The following is a 21,809-nucleotide window of genomic DNA, read 5'->3' as shown; positions in this document are numbered from 1 at the left end:
TCAAAGATCAAAGAAAACGGTGTAGCAAGCTAGGGTCAAAAAGAGGACTCGAGCTATATTTTTCTGTTCGAGATTTACTTGTGGGTTTCCAATTTTTCCCTTTGGATCGGATTGAACGAGATTGAATTGGACTTGCAAAGTTGTGTCGAGTTAGGAGAATCTCCGAGGTCACTTTAGCCTCGCCCTAGTCAACCATGGTCATGGTGGTCATATGGGTTTTTAGCCTCCGAAATATGCTTTCAAGTGATGGCCGACTTGGGGCTTATTTGGGGCTTATTTGGGGCATCATCTTAAAAAATATTGTAAATTTAAAAATCTTTTTAACACAATTTTTAATGAAAATAAGGATGAAAATAATTAATTTTTGAAGTCTATGGACGAAAATAAATAATTTTGAAGTATAAATATTAAAATAAATAAAAATTGGTTATAAAGAAATAAATTCCGTATAAAATCCAAGAAAATGGAGAATCTAACGACTTCCCGCCATGTTAACTGTGATGCTGAATACCCTATCTCCTTCCCCATTTCTTCGCAGCCAACAAACAATTTCCCATTGCTTCTCCTCTTCAACGATTCATCTCTTCCAATTTTCACAGTCGCAGATAAAATCCCTCAACAATTGCCTTCCAAACAATCGCACCGAAAGGGGCATAGAATTCGACATCGGAGACACCTTCTTCCGCCATGAAAGCGCCACCGGACGCGACTTGGGCGTCCTCGCGGCGGCGCTTTACCGTAAATCCAAGGGAAGTCTTCGGGTTCTCGACGCATTGTGCGGTTGCGGGATTCGGTCGCTTCGGTACTTGGTCGAGGCTGAGGCTGATTTTGTGTTGGCGAATGACGCCAATGACGAAAATCGGGGGGTTATAGTAAAGAATCTATCGAAGGTTGCGGAAGGTTTTGGGGAGACTCGGCGGTGGATGGTTACCAATTGTGATGCGAACAGGGTTATGTCGGAGTTCTATTTGCAGAAGGATTTCTTTGATTTTATTGATGTTGATTCCTTTGGGAGTGATTCGACGTTTTTGAGGCCCGCTATTAATGCGTTGAAATTGGATGGATTGCTCTATGTTACGTCGACGGATGGTTTCTCTTCCGGCGGTCATCACCCTTCTCAGTGAGTGCACAATCTTATATGTTACAATTTGTATTCCATTACTTGTTTGCTTTAACCGCTTCATTGAAAATCTTGATCAATGTAAGGGCTTTTATCTATATATAAATGATTGAATATATAACATTATTTTAGTTTGAAGTTTTAGTAGTTTCATATGGTATTAGCTCTCAATTAATATTTCTATATCTCTTATTGAGTCTTAAAGCCGACGTATTGGTTTAAGAAAATTTTAAAACTGAAGATAGAGCCGAATTTTTAAAAAGCTTAGCTGACAAAACCAGCCAAAATTGAAAAAGAGAATTGATCCTAACCATTCCGAATGTTGTTTTTTTTGGTTTTGACTTGTACCCTTGTGCTAAGTTTTAAGTCTACAAGCGAAATGAGTGCTAAGTAGTAGTTTGAATGTTGGAGGGTAATTATATGAAGGTGTCTGCTATACTATGGCTGGTGTGGTAATTAAAAATTCCCTTTTCCTTTCTCTTGTTTCTTTTCCTTTTTTTTTTTTTTTTTTTTTTTTTTTTCTCTCTCTTTCTAGATCTTTAGCTGCCTATGGAGCATATGTGCGTCCCATGCCATTTTCAAATGAAATTGGTTTGCGAATGCTTATAGGTGGGGTTGCACGTGAAGCTTCTGTACTGGGTTTCTATGTAACGCCACTCTTCTCGTATTATTCCTACCATGGACCTGTTTTTAGAGTTATGCTTCGAATCAGTCGAGGGAGGATCAATAAAAACAGGTGATGGTTGACGAGTTTAGAATGTCTGCTAGTGCTGGATGTATCTTGTATGATAATTGATGATGCTTGGTTCATGCTCCCACTATTTATGTCAGGCATTATGGTTTCGTCAGCTATTGCAAAAAATGTGGAAATTCACAAGCTTTTTCATGGAGTGAGGTTGGACAGATGAGTTGTCCTTGCAATGATACAAGGGTAAGACAATGACTATGACTGACATTCTGCTACTCTTTTGAGCTTAAGCATCCACTGGTTTCAGCAGCTTCCATATTTAAAACTGATACCGAAAGTTCCTCATATAATTTGCATGGTCCATATAGCCATGGCTTCAAGTTGAATATGCTTGAATTTGTTGTTTGCTTATTCGTTGGATGCTTTCTTTTTAATGTAAATACTTGCAACATTTAATCTTGTAGTTAGAGATACATTAAAAAAATTTACATGTTAGGTTTCCGAGTCACTCGTGGTTTCGGGACCTCTTTGGACTGGGCCTCTACACAGTGCAGACTACATTGAAGACATGTTAACCCTAGCTATGCAGTGGGAATGGATAGGCAATGGCCAGGGGAAGGATCTTGAGAAACTTCTGGGGCAAATGGTGGATGAGAGTGACTCCAAACTACCAGTAGGGTATATCAAAATGGACGAGGTGTTTATTCTCTCATGGTTTACTATTTCATTTCTGTTTCTGGACCAACAATGTAAGACGTGATCTATCAACCTCCCATGCTTAGGTGGCAAGTCGGGCAAAAGTAAATTCACCTCCCCTCAATACCATGATGAGCGAGATGATCAAGGTGAGAATATAGGTTGTTAAGATTTGATAAATTTTGTGATGCATGTTATTGCCCACACGCTAAACTGTTTTTGTTGTCATGAGATTCTACTACATTCTGGGAATCAAAGAAATGTTGGCATAGACATGAAGGGTTATTTTCTATGACTATAGGACATAAATGTGGCCTGCATACGTTTACTTAAATTTATATATTTTAAGACTATCATTTTTTTACAAGACAATTTAAAGTCTGTATGTTGTGGACAGTTTCCCAAACTAGAGTGTTTGCGTTTCATAACTAGAGAACAGGATTTTGCGCGGAATGTAGATGCGTGAAGAGAAAAAAGTTCTCTCTTTTCTTTTTCTCCCTTTCTGAGGATTTTTGTTGTTGCAGGCTGGATATGCTGCTAGTAGGTCTCATATTGCCTCAAACGCAATCAAGACGAACTGTCCTATGGCGGAGTGCATCAGAATTGCTCTTGAACTGCAGCAGAGTTGTCTTGGTGTGCATCAAGTCACATGAGTATCGTAGCAATGGCTTGCAGCTATGGAGAGTACAACGCTTTCGCAGGAAAACTAGAGCGAAACCAAAGCGGTGTAAGCATCCATCTTTCTCTATTCTCAGTTTGAAAATTGATGAAGATAATTATGGGTCAAATGCATTAACAGGGGAAATGTGCTCAATAAACATGTGAATTATTTAGAAAGAAAAAGTAAAGTTAACAGTCTTTTATACTTCATATTTGCATTTCGTCACGCTTTGAAGACATTTAAAGTACTTTCAGTCTGTTGTATCCTTACAGATCTTTCTTTTTGTTCTTTGCGCTCGTTATATTATGCCTGTATCTTTCTGCATGAGCATGAATTTTTTTTCCACAATTACTTGAGTTCCCTTTTGCAAATTTGATGGCTACTTTTATATTTGGCAAATGTTGCAATATTTTACATTATGTTAGGTATTTTCCTGTGAAGAATTGTTTTAAAAGAAAAATGTTCTTACACGATTTCATTGAATTACAAACAAATGCTGGGGAAAAAAGTGACAGGGCTTTAGATTAAGATGCTGCTGAGGGATGGATTTTGGGTAAAATTGGTAAGTATTTTGGAAAATTTATTACATTGATCTGTAGAACTTAGTACGTTAATTTGTAGAACATTTGGACGGAAGCTTAATAGTATAAATTTTCTGTTGATACTAAGAAAGAGATTCAATAGTATAACTGATAGGTTCTAGATAGGAACACCCTTCAATAATACTTCATAACATATTTTATTATCACTCACAAGTCACTTATAAAGGGAGACTAGTGGATTTAAAGGACTCATTTTGATACGAATCTCTCCACTTTTGATTACCTTTTACATAAAGGAATAGAGATCGAGAAACTAGATACCCTTTTTATTTAAGTAATGACATAATCTAGCTCTTTCACATAAATCTCTTGGCCTTCCCGTCTCTGAGCATTGTCTAAGATTCAGAATGGAACAAGGGGATATGCGTCATGATATACATCTTGCAGTCATGAGAGTCAACTTCAGCCTCAAATGAATCACGGCTAATGCTGTCTAGAAATTTGTGCTGCAAGTATTGGTGATGAGACGACCAAGTTAGATTAAACAACTCTAATATTTCTACTGCATTGCATCAAGATAGACTAAAGAATGAAAGCACATACAGACACAAGACATAGGCACATTGTCATGTCATTTAAACTAAAGTGTCGATGCTTCATAGAAGTCGTTAACTAAGATGAGAATATCGGTTCATGCATACTGAGTAAATTAGTTTAGATGAGCTAGGATCCTGACCTCCCATAAGTCCCTTACTGAGACAATGACGTCGAATATAACTCCAAGTTCAAGCCAGCTTACTGAGATCATTGAAGCAGTTGAACATCGATTCCAAAGAACAATAGCCAAGCGAATCTCAGGTGCAGAACTTGATAAGAGACCTGCCCACACCTGTAAGTCACAACTCTTTCTTTTTACTTTGCTTCTCATGGAGCCATTGTAAGTCATGTTGTTCTCTTCTTATGTGCCAAAATAAAATATTAATCTAGCAAAGTGTAGGCGATATAAAGGGTACTTATAGTCCTTAAACTTCAAATTTTTTGTCTGAGTGTTTGAAATTTTTAATTTTGTGTGTAATAAAATATCTCCGTCGTTAATTCTGTCAGTTTAACACTCATGCACGCTGACTAGATTTCTAAGGACGGTGGGGTAAATTGGTTTTAAACGGGTTTAGGTTTTTCTTGGTGTTTCTTGTGTAGGTTTAGTTTGTTTTTGCTGGTTTGCATGCCTCACTCATTGACTCGTTCACCAAACACCTAACCCCACACCTAAGAAACACCAGAAAGTTTAAGGATCTAATAAAAACTATAAACTAAATAAGACGAGTTTGAAGTTTAAATTCATAACTTTGTTATGCTTAATACAATGTATAGATGAAGCAAAGAGTTAAAAAGAGTACCTGAAGACAACCATCTTTGCCAGAAACTTTAATTTTTCTTCCCTGGAGCCCAAGACTATCTGCGTCCATAATTTAAGTTTCCCTTTTGATATGTGAGCAAATAATAAGTGTTCTTGTTTAAAAGGGGGTATAAGATAGTATAAGATAAGAAAAGATAGTATAAATAAATGTTGATCACCTTGGTTTACATCAATGACTTCCTTATTGCTTAGAATTTCCAAAGTTTGTGGAGACATGTTTCTCACATCACAACCAATCAACAGAGGGGCCTGCATTCACAATTCACATTTGGATGAACTCGAAACGAGCATGTTTGATAACCATCTGACTTCTTGTTTTTAGAAAGTAAACCTTATTATGCTATTTTTATCTATGAGTTCTTTGTTTGTTTATATTCAAATAGTGTTCAAACTTCTGATCTGTTGGCCGTATACCTAAGAAAATTTTCAAATTCTATCTTACAGTAAAATTGAAACCTTCATTAAAGCCCATATGCTAAAATGGCTTCTGTATTCTTGATAGGTCATGCCACCATTGCCAACTTCCAACATATCTGGATCTGTCCACACACACATGGTAAAAGATGGGAATTACAGATCAACTTAGAGAACAAATGGATGAAGTTGAATGGGTTTCAAACACAATCAATCTCATACCATTCCAACCACCAGGTCCTGCATACTCTGCCCACTTATCATTGATATCTGCAATTCTAGTCATGCTTCAACAAAAAAAAAAAAAAAAACAATTTTTTTGAAGTTAATCAAATGCAACATTTTAGGGGTTATTTAGGACAAGAATGGGAAGATTTTAGGGCTAGATTTAAACCTAACCTTTCCCATGAATCACTTATGTCAATTGTTGTACGCCAACTGTTTCCAACTCTAGGAGCCCATAATGCCGGATCATCAACACCCCTACCCACACACCAAAAATACTTTAGTCGATAAGATATTAATTATTATCTTAATATTTACTATATTCACTTGAAGATCGGAAGAGTAGGAACTAAGTTGTAGAATCCAAATCATTACATGCATAATAAGATTAAGATTTAGAAAGAAACAAAATAGTTACTAAATTCCTATTCAAGTTCGAGCTTTACGCACCTGTATGAAAGAACTTAAATCATTCCAAGTAAACCCTAAATCATTACTTGGATGAAAAAGAAAAAGAAAAAGAAAAATGAGGAAATGATGGTATATGTGGAAGAGAGGAGGAATGTACCATTCACAAATTGAGTAGAAAATGTTTCGGGCAGTTGAATTTAGGGCATCACGCATAGCTGGGTATCTGAAAATTAGAGAAACAATATACAAACAAATCTTCCAATTAATCTATAATCAAAGAAGCCGATAGTGACTAAATGAATTGAGGTTTGAAAGTGAACCTTTTTTGTGGACTGATTCCCATATCATAACAGTTATCATACTTCAAATAATCCACCTCCTGAAAAGAAAAAAACAAAAAAACAAAAAAACAAAAAAATAAATAAAATTTTCGGGAGTGGAAGTAGGATTTAGTTGGCTAACGTGAGACTATGTTTAGATTTTCACAATTTTGTTAGTAACCATTCGATAAACAAAATAGTTACTCAAGCTGCTAGCATTCTTGCATCCAAAAGTTCAAAGCCGTACGACCCTGGTCGTTGCTGGCAGGTTAATTTCCTTGTTCAAGAGTATGACAAGTTAACGAAACAAGCGATCGAGAGAGAAAGAAAGAAAATATTTAAGTTTAAACGTTTAAAGATGAGTTAGACATCCGTCCTACCCAGCATCGCCATATATTCCAAGCTTCAAGCCTTTCTCATGTACGTAATCAGCAAGGGCTTTAATCCCAGAAGGAAAAGTATTCGGATCAGGAGCCAAGAGAGGAAACACGAAAACCTGTACAAAGGCAAACCTTAGCATAATTTAATACGATATCATAGTAGAAAATCATGTATTTAAACTCTTTGTAACGTCATTTCCTTTAATCTTCAATCTGTATTGATTTCATACTTGTCAAATGTAAAAAAGAGTTGTTAAAGTAATGATATAATCAATTTTTTTTCTTAACTCATCGTTTTAAGCTTTTTGAATGACTAGTAATTTATTATTTTCCTATTAAAATATTTAATTTTTCTTAGGAAAAAAATAAAAGGAAGGAGAGATTACCAGAATTCTCCCTTTGTTGGCCCAGCAATCATCTGCCATAGTTTGAAACAAACGCTAAATTTTAAAATCATCTCCCATCAAATGCAAAATGGAAAGTTTAAAAATTTAATAAATATTTTAAATTCTTTTAAAATTCGTTAGATACACATTGAAAGTTTATAATCTAACCAGGACACAAATTGTTCGTGATAAAAGTAGATGATGGAAAAATTACCTATGTTGACGTATACATAGCCTAATTCAGCCAGTCCCGTGGCAACAAGTGCATCCGCTGTAAAAAAAAAAATAGTTCATTTACTTTCAATCAAATTTCAAATTGTACTGCAATTAGTTTTTTTCTTTTTTTTAAAGTACGATGGTAATTATTTGCTAATACAAGCATGGCAAAAAGATAAGAAATTCAAATCTTTCTCCCATATTGTTAACCTAAAAAGAAGAGAAAATACCTGTTTCTTTGATGACCCTTTCATCTACACTGCAGCCAAAATGGTTCCAACTATTCCATCTGATGAGAAAAAGGAAAGATTGCATAAAAACACTGTTATTAGAAAGAAAAGGGACGAGAGATTGAGAGAAAGGGAAAGAGAGAGACCCCATGGGAGGAGTTTTTCCCAAGCCATTGTCCAGCTGCAAAGTTCCATATTTGGAGTTGTTATAAATTTGAAGGTACTTTGATGAAAGAATCGATTTATCGATGTCATGAAATGCTAGCTTTTCCGTGTGTTCGGTTGCTTCATTGAATAAATTTTTGGGAGAGGTCGACATGGAGAGGAGCAAAATAAGTAAGAACACTGATACCATCCTTACTCTCTTTGCCATGGATGGAAACTCCAATTCAATTTCGAAAGGGGGAGACCTCTGGTTCTTATCAAATTCAGAGCCATTAAACTCGTAGGGTTGCATTATCTCTACTTTGAGGCATAAAAGTTGAATCTCCCAACCAATTTCTGCCGCACAAATTAATGCCATTCACCCATCGAGTTTTTGCCAAATGGTTCTTTTGTTCAAGTACGAGCCCACCAAAATTAATAGAATTGTAATGCATAAAATAATAGAGTTAGATCGGCAGACATGTTGCTATAATGCCATTTAAAATCCAAGTGTTACTTTTTTCAGATTTTAAATTTTAGTCAACATGAAGATAAATCAACATTTTCATTAAATCATTAAGAAATTGATAAAATAGGATGATCTTCCCCCTCTTTAAAAGGATTCGTCCTCGAATCAGAAAATCATCACCTACATCAAAAGGACTCAAGTCAGCAACATTGAAAGTAGAATGTGCTGAAAATTCTCCTGGAAAATCATTTTATATGCATTGTTATTAATTCTTTCAAGGACTTGATAAGGGTCATCCCCTCTTGGATGTAACTTTATCTTCCTTTGAGATGGGAATCACTCCTTGCGAAATTGTATCAAAAGCCAGTTACCGGGTTGAAAAATGATTTCATTCCGTCCTTTGTTAATTCTTGAAGCAACATTGAAATTTTGTTTCTCAATTGTCTCCTTTCCCTCTTTATGCAATGTTTTGATCCCACTTGCCTTACTTGTGGCTGCTTTACTCACAAAAATATTAGAATGAATAGAAAGCAAATCAAGACGCGTCAGTGGATTTAATCCGTAAGCAACTTCAAAAAGAGAACAATGAGTGGCAAACATTCGTCCCAAGACTTAATATTCTTACAAATAATAGCCCTAAGCAATGCTCCTAATGTTCTATTAACCACCTCAGTTTGCTCATTAATATGAAAATGACATGTGATTATTCATTTTTTATGTTATCTGGGATGACTTAATTATGACTTAATTGGGAGAGCATTGTGTTTTTTTTATAACTTGACTTTTTAATCTAAAACATGTGATTATTCATTTTTTATGTTATCTCGCATGACTTAATTGGGAGAGCATTAGATTGAATATTGGAATAGGTTGACTAAGTTGCATAACTTGACTATTCAATCTAAAACATGTGATTATTCATTTTTTATGTTATCTGGGATAGCTCAGTTGGGAGAGTGTCAAACTAAAAGATTTGAAGGTCACGTGTTTAATCTCCACGTTCACCGCACCTGTTTCCATTTGCATAAGCTGACTATTCAATAAAAAATTAGTTATTATTTATTTTTAAAATTTCAATGAATAATGAATTAGCGGAAATACCGCACTTGGTTGCATAAGTTCATTAAGTTGCATAACTTTATTCAATCTAAAATTAGTGATTATTTCATTTTAAAATATAATGAATTAGCAGAAATACCTTTGCTTATGATTTTTTTTTTCAAATATTATCTTAAAAAATTAGTTATTATTTATTTTTAAAATTTCAATGAATATTGAATTAGTGGAAATACCGCACTTGGTTGCATAAGTTCATTAAGTTGCATAACTTTATTCAATCTAAAATTAGTGATTATTTCATTTTAAAATATAATGAATTAGCAGAAATACCTTTGCTTATGATTTTTTTTTTCAAATATTATCTTAAAAAATTAGTTATTATTTATTTTTAAAATTTCAATGAATATTGAATTAGTGGAAATACCGCACTTGGTTGCATAAGTTCATTAAGTTGCATAACTTTATTCAATCTAAAATTAGTGATTATTTCATTTTAAAATATAATGAATTAGCAGAAATACCTTTGCTTATGATTTTTTTTTTCAAATATTATCTTAAAAAATTAGTTATTATTTATTTTTAAAATTTCAATGAATATTGAATTAGTGGAAATACCGCACTTGGTTGCATATGTTCATTAAGTTGCATAACTTTATTCAATCTAAAATTAGTGATTATTTCTTTTTAAAATATAATGAATTAGCAGAAATACCTTTACTTATGATTTTTTTTTCAAATATTAGCAAAGATAACTCAGTTTTGAGAGCGTCAGACTGAAAATCTGAAGGTCACGTGTTCGATCCACGTTCACCGCACCTGATCCACGTCACATAACTTGACTCCTGACTATTCAATTTAAAATTAGTGATTATTTCTTTTTAAAATATCAATGAATTAGCTAAATACCTTACTAATGAGTTTTCATTTTTACTGTTAGCGGGGATAGCTTAGTTGGGAGAGCGTCATTGTAGATCTCAAGGTCACGTATTTGATCCACGTTCACCGCACCTGATTCAAGTTGACTAAGTTGCATAACCTGACTATTCAATCTAAAATTAGTGATTATTTCTTTTTAAAATCTCAATGAAGTAGTGAAAATATTTTTACCGATGAATTTTTATTTTTAATGTTTGTGGGGATAGCTCAGTTTGGAGAGCGTCACTGAAGATCTGAAAGTCACGTGTTTGATCCACGTTCACCCCACCAAATTCAAGTTGACTAACTTGCATAACCTAAATATTCAATTCAATCTAAAATGTGTGATTATTTCTTTTTAAAATTACTTGACTATTTAATCTAAATTTAGTGATTATTTCGTTTTTCAAATTTCAGAATTTTCATTTTCAATGTTATAGGGGATAGCTGAGTTGGGAGACCGTAATATTGAAGATTTGAAGGTCACGTGTTCGTTCGACCTTCACAAGATCTGATTCAAGTAGTATAACTTACTATCTTATCTAAATTTAGAGATGATTTCTTTTTAAAAATTCAATGAATTAGCATAAATAATTTTACTGATGAATTTTCATTTTAATGTTAGCGTGGATAGGTGAATTGAGAGTGGGAGTGGGTTTGTAGATCTAAAGATAGCGTGGATTCCTAATTATTTATTTCACTATAAATGCTCTATAAGAATTCTTTATTTGACTATAAATGCTCTATAAGACATTTAGTAAAATGACTCATTTTATTGCATGGAACAATAAAATTGATGTTCCCGTAGAATTGTCAATACATTCTACTTTCAATGAAACAAAATATTAAACAATTTATCAATATTTTCAACATTTTTATAAAATCAAGTCCTGGAAATTTTCCCCCCTACAGGAACCGGCAACCTACATATTTCAAAGGCTAAAGGAAAGATGTCACAGACACAAACATACACCTGCCGTTGGGATGGAAATTAAATGTCATAAAGGGGTATGGAATTAACAATCTTAATCTAATTTTCATGCTGCTTTCTCGTTGCCCCTTCCCTATACCATATGATATGATTAAAGCAGGAAAGACGGACAGTTAAATGATGATTTAAGAAACAAATTGGAGTATCCAAACAAGAAACTGTAGAAAAATCCATTAACTAACTCAATAAACCTGTTCTTTACCTCCCTCCTTCCTACCTGCAAAATTCTCGGGTAAGTTTCCATATTCATTCTAACATTCACTTCCATCCCCAAAGAAAACGACCGAACTATAATAGAGCGACTGTAAAGACTCCTACGTATTGCTCGTAGAAGCCATATAAAGGTTTCTTCTATACACGAGCAGGAACTCCAGCTCCAGCAGGACGAGGTGCTTGACCTGGCTGGCCAGGCTTTGGCTGATCATCCTGAAATAAACACAGAAACGGGAAAAGGTAACAAACCATCAGAGGCTACTCCAAATATCTGTATTGCCGAATAAAAAAATTATCTGTTGTTAGGAAGTAAACATGCTTAAGTGCCTCTAAACGGACCGTCTAACAATCATGAGTAGTACTCACTAATGAGTATAAGATATGTAGTTGATCTTCGACATGAGCATCAATAGCATTACCAAATAGTTGGTATCGTCATTAAAATATACATAATCCAAACGAGTAGGAGCTTAACATGTCAAACTGCCAGAAGTCTAGGGGAACCATTGGATCCAAGTGTAATGATGACTGATGGACTATTTCTTGATAGACAGTTATTTGGTAACAAGCATATGCAGCAAACAAAGTACCTAATCCAAAGTCTCTCAAGTCTCCGTATTATTTAATCTTTAAGAATTGTAGCTGGGTCTTTAGAGCTTCACATACTCATCAATGATTATAAAAGAAGCATAAAAGTCAAGATAACATTAAGATGGAAATACTCTTTCTGCTGCCTATCATAAAATTTTGAGCTCATCAAATAATAAGAGTAAAGATAAACATAATTCATCAAACATACTGTGAACATCGTAACTTCATGATGAACCAAAGCTATAAATATTTTATGCAAAAACGTAAAGACTAACCCTGCGTCTGATTCAGTGTTCAGTGTTCGTTTGGTTACTTTGTAATGAATCAAAGTAGATACACTTCATCAAATTCATTGTTCATATGGTTATTTTGTTATGAATCGAAGTTTTAAATATTTTATGCAAAGACTAACCCTGCGTCTGATGAAACGCTGTGGTGGTTGCCGATTTCTTCTATCAGTACGAGATCGAACTCTCACAACATGTGAGTGAATGGCACAGGAAACACAGTACTGCATCTTTGCATAAAGCTTAGGAAGAGTGTATTCTGCACAGAGAACAAAGATCTATATCAGACATTGAACAAAAGGAATGTTGTTAAATGAAATAAAGCAACCAAAAGCTAGCAGGAGAGGACAGAACAACTTACGGTCATAGACACAGGCTTCTTGGACATCCCTAACAGCAGCCTGCTCCACAATATTCCTCACGAGAAACCTCTTAATAGCCTTGTCCTATCCTCATCAATCAAAACTCATGAAGTTAGATTTAATCAACTTCAGCTCTTAGCTAAAATAAAATTGGAATTCTCTTGCTCAATAGCGCCAATGGACACTCCAAATTCACTCCGTCCAAAACTATAGTGTGGTTAGGAACCCTTTATACTTTTTAGAAACTTACTGTTATTCTTTTAACCTTTTCAAGAGGTGTAATGACTTCTAGGCCTTAAAGCATTTTCAGGGAAGCGTAAACTTCCTCTACGAGAATAAACCTCTTATGGTCCAAAGAAGACACAAGTCTAGAGGCTAAAAGTTAGAATCTTGTCTCCAGGCAAGCCTCAAGCCTAAAATAAAGCGTAGAGTTTTGGAATGCTTACGGGAATTCCATTTTTTAAACAAAAAAGAAAAAAAACTTTTCCCATAAAAATGTTCTGAAAAAAATGCTATCAATGTGTTTCATCGAAAAGAAATTTAAAATGTAGCTAAATATCAAGTCTAGCTCTTGACCTTATAAAAAATAAAAATAAAAACCTAAACAATCTTTTAACAACAATACAAATACAAACTCATATAGATATACTAACATTCTACATAAAAATAAACATATCCCCAGACTTTCCGGATACTTATCCCTCGCAATTTTTGGATCAATCAATCACAAATACTCCAGTAATACTAGCAATAAAGCATCGAAACAATAACTAATTAAAAACAAAATGACCCAATTCCGCAAAGGAAACATTAGCACAACGTATAGATTTGACCGCCGAAATTAAACTACTTAAAAATGCACGCAAAAAACACGCAGAAAGAAGAGTAAAACAATAACCTTGGGGCAGCATTTGCCACAGTTGGAGCACCTGATGAACTTAACGTGTCCACGGCCGTGCTTGTTACGTCCACCGTTCCTGCGCTTGAAAGTCTGGCAGAACCAAAAGCAGAAAAAAGATGAACGGAGAACGATTTAAAACAAGAAGATTCAGAGGAAAAGGTGACGGGCTAATGATCTTACCATTGTTTCAAAGCTGCAGAGCTTTCAGACGAAGCAGAGAGAGAGAAAATGCAACGATTAGGGTTTTTTTAGTGGGCAAATGCTGATTGGACTGCCCGGTAAACGCTTTATATAGATCTCCGGTCCCGCGGGCCAAACAAAACACCGAGAAAAGAAAATTTGCAAAAAGACCCCTCAACTATATAGATTTGTACAATCACGCCCTCAAATATTCAATTTGATCCCATTTATCTTAAATTAATAAAATTTTACAATTTAAATATTTAAAAATACATAAACTATAAGAATTAAACGAATTTAAGAAAAAAACCTAATGTAAATTATTTGGCGTACTTGTTTTATGGGTATGAATATAAAATTTTTAAATTTTAATGCCCAAAATAACTAACGTTTATGTTTTGATATATAAGATATTTAGTACATGGAATTAAATGTTTGTGTTTTTTCTACTAAATTTGCATATGGAAACTAAAATTAAATAGTAACATATAAAATATTAAAATAGCATTTTTAATTGTAATAAGAATATCGAGCATATTAAAAAGTAAAAACTTTATAAAAACAAACATCTGAAAATTCATTACAAAACTCAGAAAAACGTCTAATTATAAATCTAAGACCTAATTGATCTAACGTATCATCTACCACACCTTATATAATTTATGATAAAGAAAAATAAATTTGTAATTAAGTCAGAATATACACATACATAGAATTAAATTAGATCTAATTTAATTGTTTATGTCACATTAATTAAAAAAAAATCAGAAAAAAAAAATGTTGGACAATTTTAAACTATTTGGATACGTGTACATAGTCTAACGTAGATTCAACGTAATGTAGCTGACAGTTTTACACGGTTGAATGGTTGAATGATTGTCTGATCAAGAAAGCATTTCCTAAGTATTAAACATAGAAAAACTATAAAAAAACTATAAGAGGTAGATTGATTGAGACGAGTCAAGGACGCACTTATACGACTCTTACCATGGGAGAAAGGAGCCAACGTTTATTCTAATAACCCCTTAAAGAGTGTTTGATAAGAAAGCATGACTGAGTTCAGATGAAAGCAACACAAAGACTTTAAATGTCCAAGGTGAATCATTGGTTGGTTGGTTTGATTGATACCATTACCATTCCAAGGCAGACTGCACTATATAGTTAGTTCTTGAGCAGTTCATTTGCCTTATCCAACCAAACATTGTAAATATCAGAAGAATAAAGGACAAAGTGTACCTGCAAATAATGTAGATTACGTCATTGTAAATAATGCCAAGTGTTCCGTTCAGAGATTGTTTATGCTACTTGAAACTTATCCCTTTGGTAATACTTTTGGCAAAGAGACACAATCCTAGAGACAATCCAGAATTCATCAATATTGTGAGATCCCACCTCGGTTGGAGAGGAGAACGAAACACTGTTTACAAGGGTGTGGAAGCATCTCTCTAGCAGATGCGTTTTAAAAATCTTGAAGAGAAGCCCGAAAAGGAAAAGCTCAAAGAAGACAATTTCTGCTAGCGGTGGGCTTGGGCTGTTATAATATTATCTACTAGGCTAAGTCTAAAGCTCGTCAAGGTAAGACCAATCTACTTCATAGGCTTTTACAAAATATGCATTCAGCTGAAACCTCTTTTCGTTAAAAATGACCAGACCACTCCACATCTTTTCAAGCGACAAGAATGGCATCCAAGACTTGTTGACCAAATTTCAAAGCATTTTCTCAAAGAACTTGGTCCAATCGCTTAATGAGGGCACAGTCTAGCTTTCATTGTCAAATGCGTTCCCCAACTCAAAAGGGTCCTCTTGAGTTTACTAGTAGTCAGCAACCTATGATGTCTCATCTTATCGAATCACTCTCCGTTAGAAAGAGTGCAACCGAACTTCAAAAGTGACTCGAGTAAAGCAAAGAAAGTCTCACAGTACCACACAGTACCACAGTACCACACATGATCCAAGGTATTAACTCTTCCATAAAGGACCTACCACAGTACCACACAGAATTTAACTTGATTGGAAAATTTGACCTTCCATAGCGAGGAAGAGACGGAGGAACTAAGCAGGAGAGGAGAATAATAGAAGAAGGAACTACAAGAAAACCCATTGACAGGACAAGGCCCCCAAAGATGATAATTCCTCTCCTAGGGCTAACCGAAAACTTCCCAATCAAAGATAAGAGGTCAAAGATAAAGTGGACCGTGATGGAATAATCTAAACATGTCAAAAAAATACTTTAGGAACATATTCACATACTGTAACAAAAACAAGGATACATTCCCGAAGTACCATAGAACAATGCCTTACCTCTTTCAAGCCATTGGAAAACTCTTTAACGGTTGATAAGGCTATTGTGGCAGCTTCATCAAAAGGATATCTGCAAGTGTATAATAAAAATCACTAAACAAATATTTTCAAGAGCAATCTGGATCAATCAAATCATTAACCAACTAATTTTTTATAATAGAAAAATGGTATAAACTAACACACACACAAACACATGCCATTCGAAAACTAAATCAAGAGGAACCTGATCAATCAATTAGGGAACTACTGATTTTTTATAATTAAAAAACGGTATAAAGCTAACAAATACTAAAATTTCTAAATCAATATGATAACTTACCGATATACACCGCAGGATATGGCGGGAAAGGCAATATATTGAATGTTATTCTCCTTTGCCACAGCCAAGGAATTTCTAAATCAATATGCCAATAAAAAAGGATAAGTCCTGAATGGTAAATCAAAATGAAAAGGAAGTGCAATTACATAACAAGAACCTATATGCGCTTCTCAGTAAGGCCTGGGGGTTACTACTGGCGTTGTAGATAGGACCAACGGTGTGGATTACATGAGATGCTGGCAACCGAAAACCTCTGCATTTGAAGATCACATTAGCATCTACAAACAAAACTAATGGTCGTGATCAGTTACTGAACTAAAAGAGCCTACGGAGTAATCCGTGCTTCTCCAGTTGGACAACGGATTCCAGGTTGGACTTCTTGGACAGAATAACACGCTTGCACGAGATCAGGTCCAGCAGCATTATGTATCGCTTCAAAACGATGAGGAAAGAATATTCAAGATGGCAAGTTTGTCTAACAAGTTATAAAAGTAAAACACAGTTGAAACTCCATACCTCCATCAGCACCACCACCTCCAAGCATTACCTCATTAGCTGGATTAACCTAAATAAGATTTAAGCCAAAGAAACCAAAGTTTAATAGATTTCATGGGATTGGAAACTCTGAAAAATAAGAAAATACAGGACAAAACATATGGATCTTTCTTACAGATATAGAAAAATTAGTAATAGTTCTGTAATTTTTAAGTTTGAGTTTGTTAATGTAATGGCCCAAGCTCACCGCTAGCAGACATTATCCTCTTTGGGCTTTCCCTTTCGGGCTTCCCCTCAAGGTTTTTAAAACGCGTCTACTAGGGAGATATTTCCACACCCTTATAAAGAATGTTTCGTTCTCTTCTCCAACCGATGTGGGATCTCACAATTAATTTACTTAGTAAGTGGGGTTAAATCTTCTATACATATAGATTTCGTCTACGAACTGAGCAAAATATGAACCAAATCCTACCCAACCTTAAACCCCTCAATCACCATCCACTCTTTTCTCCACACCTGACAACACGAATCTGCTTAGTTCATCAACCACCAAGAGAAAAAGAAAAGGTCACCTTGCCTTAAACCCACAAGGTAGTTCATTACTTTGATAACCTACTTCTTTATCTTCTTTCTTGGAGCAATGGTTTAGTTTATAATGCAACCACTTCTTGGAGTCAATATATATATATATATTGGGGAAGCAATTCCTACAGCATCTACCTAAATCTATACAAGTCCCCAATCATTGATGATTCTAGATACCTCCAGGTCGCGAAGCATAGCAATGGGGAAGCAATTCCTACAGCATCTACCCATTTCTTACTTACCTACAAACTTAAAGCGATTCATCAAAAACAAACCATTCCATCATTTTAACAAAAGATAGTTCTGATCATTACTCAAAAACACAGGAGCTCTGAACCGATTACTTCCCACCACCCTTTCCAGTAAGCAAATAAGTATAAACCCTAAATAAAAACAACCGATTCTGAGAAAAAATAGAAAGATAGAGTCACCGACAATGGCATCAGAAGAACCATCGATGAACCACTTTGTGATGTCACCCTTCTGAATAACGCAGGCGGTTGAGGGAGATACTTTGAAGCGAACCACTCCACTGCCCGATCCATTCGACATTGCCATGGCCAAGATTTTGGCTGTTGATCGTCGGAGAGGAAGCAAAAACGAGAGATTTGAAGAGACGGTGAAGGACTGCAATTGCGACGGCGACACCCGGCGGAAAATCGAGCTGCCCAACGCTACACTGTTCCGCCAAACCGTGCTTGTCATCAGACCGTGCGCCACGGTGAAATAGAACCTCACGGAACTCCCAATTCTTTTTTCCAATTACAATTCGTTTTAGAACACTTTTTCTCACAATTTAGTTAAATTATATTTTAATTTAGTATAAAATGACTAAAATATCCTCACATTATTTTCACTTCTTAGCTCGCTACCCACCATCCACAAACGTCTTTTGTCGCCCACCGAAGACCACGGTCACCATATTTGGTAATCACTATTAGTCACTGTCTCATCAATCGTCTTCATGTCATCCACTACTGGTAACCATTTTGTACAATTACCTATAGTCGTGACTCATCATAATATTTTAAGATTTTATAATGTTTCATAATTGTCTTTTATAATAAAGAACTCGCGAGAAGATCAAAATATGTCGATTACAACCACAATAATTATTATCATTATATGTATCATATCATATCATATATAAATTTGAAAGCCTAGCGGGTGCCAGATTATAACACCACAGCAACAAAGGTGCCATTATTATGGCCATTTTCAAACACAACTCCCTCCTTAATCCCTCCCTATCTCTACCATCTTCATCCCCACCACACGCTCCCAACACCTCTTTAGAAGAACACCACACAATCAAGCTAAAAAAATGAAAAAAGAAAAAAAAAAAAAAAAAAAAAAAAAAAAAAAAAAAAAACACCAAATCGAAACGTTCTTTCTTTTTCAATAAAAACTTGAAAAAGAAAGCGAAATTCTCCGACTTTCGATCCTCGATCTTCGATCTCGTTCTCGTTGTTTGTGTTTGTGTGTTTGTTTTTGAAGTAGTAGTTATAATAGTGGTTGGTGTTTAAAATTGAGGGCCTTCATAGGTCCGACCAAACTGCCAATTGGACGGGACGAGATTATAGGCCGTGAGAGTGCGACCATCGCTAAGGGTGACCTGAAAGGAGAGGCCTTGACCGTTGAGGTAGTTGTTGCTTTGCCAGTTTTGGCCCCAATTTCTAGACATCGCTTGCCATCCAGTTCGAGACCCCTTTATCGACACAGCGTGGACGTCGCCTGCGCCGCCCACGTTCGTGATCAAAACAAGGTTGAAGTAGGAGTGACCGTTAATTGTGAACCTCACCCCACCTTTCTTCATGCATGGCACTCTGTTCAAAAAGTTAAATCATTCAATTTTAGTTTATAACAATTCACACATTAAAATTTTTTAAAATTAATAACTTAAATGATTTATCTTTTATGAAAATTTAAATTCAACGGTTAAGACGTTAGTAACGGTAGAAAAGGGGTCGGGTTTACCTCCGAAAGGAGACGGGGACGATTCCGGCGCGGTATTGAGCGATCTGAAGGAAGGCAGGCTCAGCCATGTCGAAGTGCTGGAGAGGAGGGTTGCACCAGCCGCCGTTGTTGTTGGGGAGGGCAAAGTTGGGGGGGCAGAAGTTGGTGGCGGTGACCCTAATGGTTCCGGGCAGGCACCATTTGGGATCATTTGTGCAAGTCATTTCGAAGCAAGCCCCACAGCTGAGGCCGTTGTTGAACAGCGCCGTGCTTAGCGCCACCGTGTTGGTGCCATACCCTTGGCTGTACAAGTTCCCATACCCACAAGCTCCACCTACATTTAATTATCATCCTCATAATCTCGCTATACAACCGTTTATTTTAATCTAATCACGTCTTATGTTCCAATATAATTTTACTATGTTTTTTGAGTCAATTTTTTTTACTAATAGTAAAAAAATTCTTTTTACACTAGTTCAGTTTAAAAATTGAAAATGTCTATTTTCTCAATTACAGATTACCACTCTACTCCACTCGTAAAAATAAGTATTTCTACCTATCTGGTCGACAGTTCGTTAAAATTTTAAAAGATGGTTTAATTCAATTCACTAAAGAATACCCAAACACAAAGACAAAAAGGGAAACATTTTAAACTAATAAGAAACAACTCGAAGCAAACCATGTCCTTCCATAATTAAAAACGTACTAAACCATTTACGTAGGTTTTAAGTATGTAGAGACATACCCATAGTACCAGACGCGTCACCGCCACCGTAAAAGGTGGCATGGCCGCTCTGCCAGCCGCCGTAGTCGGCAAAGGTGGAGCGGAGGAAGAGGAAGAAGAGAGGAAGGAGGGAAAATGGGGAGTAAAAGGCCATAGGGTTGGTTTAAAAGTGTAATGAAAAGTGGGGTTTGTGGGTTAGAAGGGAAGAAGAGGAGATTTATAGAGAAGGATTGGGGAAGAGGCTATGAAAGAGAAGAGATTGTGAGTGATTTTTAGGAGAGGGTTCGTAAGAGCACATGCCAATGTTTGGGATAAGCTCTCAAAGCTGCTAACAAACTTAGGCCCCACTCGCACATGGCTCCTTTCTCCTTACGAACAAATTGGAAAGACGGTGATCATGAGACCTCTATTCTTAACGCTTTTCATTATCGGGCTTCTACTTCCTTGTTTAGGACGATTTAGTATTATTAGATATTATCGTCCACACCAATCATTGGTGTAATCTTTTAATTAAAACATTTAATGTGCCAAATTAACCCTAAATTGACCCGAAGTAATGACACTGATAGTGAAGAAAAAGTGTAGGTTAGCCTCACTTTGGTCGTTATGAATTCGATAAAGTGTTGAAAGCTCGTATATCAAACAAGTTGTAGTTTATCTTGAACTCTTGGTTTTGAGTTCAATAACAAGTGGGGTTGTCGATTCAAAACTTATTTTTTAGTTTAAAATGTCTATGAGACGGGTAAACCCTTTTTCGTCACCATCGTAGCTACCTATTTCAATTATCATCCTTGTAAAAAATTTCATTTATTTTCTTTTTACGGAGATTTCTCTCTAGAAATTGAGGATGTTAAACTCGGACAAGAATTTTTTCCTCTATATATATTGAATATTATAATATAGTCTTTGACACTTAATGTATAATATTTAAATAGACAAAGAAAAACAGATAATAAAATTAATAAATAAATAAAAGGTCATATGTATGTGTCGGTTCCCATGAAATAAAAACATGTTCGTACTTCTTATTAAAGATTAAAATAAATTTAGGTAACAATTAAAAAATAATAAATAAATAAATAAAGACATTTTTATTGACACCGACCTTATTTTAAACCTTATGCATAACCTTGGACTAGCAATTCCTCTAAGTCGATGTGATTGGTTGCAAGAACAGCTGATGATAGGAAAGTAGCCTAAGTCTTTACATATAGTTTCTTTGATAGAAGCAGGGGATGTCGACATTACACCAAGTTTAATAACAGCAAACTCACTTTAAGAGCTTTACATTGTGATTGAATAAAGAAAGAGGAGTCCGAGGGGAAGGAGCCAGGTTTAGGGTTCAAGTTACATGTGGCTAGCACACAACCTACCGGCTTCTTAACCAAAAGTTATCAAAGTAGAATTTGGAAATGTGACAGAGTTCTAGTGAGTCACCCAATTATCTCCAGCAGTAACAAGCCATTTATGACTGACCCACATATGTATCATAGTTTGTTCAAGCACGGAGTCGCTCTACTCATATGTATGATGATACTATATGCACCGGCTCTAACAACAATGAGTCGTTTATGACGGGTTTGAACGGGGTACTAGCTAGGTGTTAGGTTG

General features: G+C 35.4%; 6 protein-coding genes across 6 annotated transcripts; 1 reads left to right on the top strand and 5 right to left on the bottom strand.

Moving 5' to 3' along the window:
• The first annotated feature begins 463 nt into the window (after positions 1 to 463).
• Positions 464 to 5,852, top strand: LOC111792243 (N2,N2-dimethylguanosine tRNA methyltransferase). The gene is made up of 7 exons (XM_023673602.2): positions 464 to 1,120; positions 1,656 to 1,856; positions 1,952 to 2,051; positions 2,305 to 2,505; positions 2,591 to 2,653; positions 3,029 to 4,598; positions 5,627 to 5,852. Exons 1-6 carry the CDS (start codon positions 489 to 491, stop codon positions 3,155 to 3,157), a joined length of 1,326 nt encoding a protein of 441 aa, XP_023529370.2. The 5' UTR covers positions 464 to 488; the 3' UTR covers positions 3,158 to 4,598; positions 5,627 to 5,852.
• On the bottom strand, positions 3,881 to 6,942 carry LOC147793801 (alpha-galactosidase 3-like). Its single transcript, XM_087122863.1, has 11 exons — positions 6,875 to 6,942; positions 6,699 to 6,771; positions 6,495 to 6,553; positions 6,332 to 6,397; positions 5,938 to 6,021; positions 5,761 to 5,825; positions 5,581 to 5,663; positions 5,283 to 5,373; positions 5,105 to 5,163; positions 4,444 to 4,596; positions 3,881 to 4,213 (listed from the first exon to the last, which is right to left on the bottom strand). The coding sequence occupies exons 3-11, from the start codon at positions 6,515 to 6,517 to the stop codon at positions 4,103 to 4,105; spliced, it is 735 nt and encodes a 244-aa protein (XP_086978989.1). The 5' UTR covers positions 6,518 to 6,553; positions 6,699 to 6,771; positions 6,875 to 6,942; the 3' UTR covers positions 3,881 to 4,102.
• Positions 6,871 to 8,445, bottom strand: LOC111792234 (alpha-galactosidase 3). The gene is made up of 5 exons (XM_087122864.1): positions 7,853 to 8,445; positions 7,707 to 7,765; positions 7,475 to 7,531; positions 7,261 to 7,292; positions 6,871 to 6,990 (listed from the first exon to the last, which is right to left on the bottom strand). The coding sequence occupies exons 1-5, from the start codon at positions 8,227 to 8,229 to the stop codon at positions 6,871 to 6,873; spliced, it is 645 nt and encodes a 214-aa protein (XP_086978990.1). The 5' UTR covers positions 8,230 to 8,445.
• A 2,806-nt stretch (positions 8,446 to 11,251) lies between these two features.
• On the bottom strand, positions 11,252 to 14,017 carry LOC111792263 (small ribosomal subunit protein eS26y). The gene is made up of 5 exons (XM_023673626.2): positions 13,819 to 14,017; positions 13,636 to 13,728; positions 12,737 to 12,821; positions 12,501 to 12,634; positions 11,252 to 11,710 (listed from the first exon to the last, which is right to left on the bottom strand). Exons 1-5 carry the CDS (start codon positions 13,819 to 13,821, stop codon positions 11,636 to 11,638), a joined length of 390 nt encoding a protein of 129 aa, XP_023529394.1. The 5' UTR covers positions 13,822 to 14,017; the 3' UTR covers positions 11,252 to 11,635.
• A 579-nt stretch (positions 14,018 to 14,596) lies between these two features.
• On the bottom strand, positions 14,597 to 18,293 carry LOC111792254 (appr-1-p processing enzyme family protein). Its single transcript, XM_023673614.2, has 7 exons — positions 17,954 to 18,293; positions 16,955 to 17,003; positions 16,768 to 16,870; positions 16,596 to 16,691; positions 16,439 to 16,513; positions 16,120 to 16,189; positions 14,597 to 15,054 (listed from the first exon to the last, which is right to left on the bottom strand). The coding sequence occupies exons 1-7, from the start codon at positions 18,221 to 18,223 to the stop codon at positions 14,980 to 14,982; spliced, it is 738 nt and encodes a 245-aa protein (XP_023529382.2). The 5' UTR covers positions 18,224 to 18,293; the 3' UTR covers positions 14,597 to 14,979.
• A 322-nt stretch (positions 18,294 to 18,615) lies between these two features.
• On the bottom strand, positions 18,616 to 20,401 carry EXPA2 (expansin A2). The gene is made up of 3 exons (XM_023662633.2): positions 20,220 to 20,401; positions 19,496 to 19,808; positions 18,616 to 19,344 (listed from the first exon to the last, which is right to left on the bottom strand). Exons 1-3 carry the CDS (start codon positions 20,350 to 20,352, stop codon positions 19,041 to 19,043), a joined length of 750 nt encoding a protein of 249 aa, XP_023518401.2. The 5' UTR covers positions 20,353 to 20,401; the 3' UTR covers positions 18,616 to 19,040.
• Between the last annotated feature and the right edge of the window lie 1,408 nt (positions 20,402 to 21,809).

This window comes from Cucurbita pepo, chromosome 1 (assembly GCF_057944985.1).
Source record: "Cucurbita pepo subsp. pepo isolate OVF chromosome 1, ASM5794498v1, whole genome shotgun sequence".
In the NCBI taxonomy this organism is placed as follows: Eukaryota; Viridiplantae; Streptophyta; class Magnoliopsida; order Cucurbitales; family Cucurbitaceae; genus Cucurbita; species Cucurbita pepo.
Note: the sequence above shows the minus strand (reverse complement) of the source record. Positions and strands in the feature narration are given on the sequence as shown.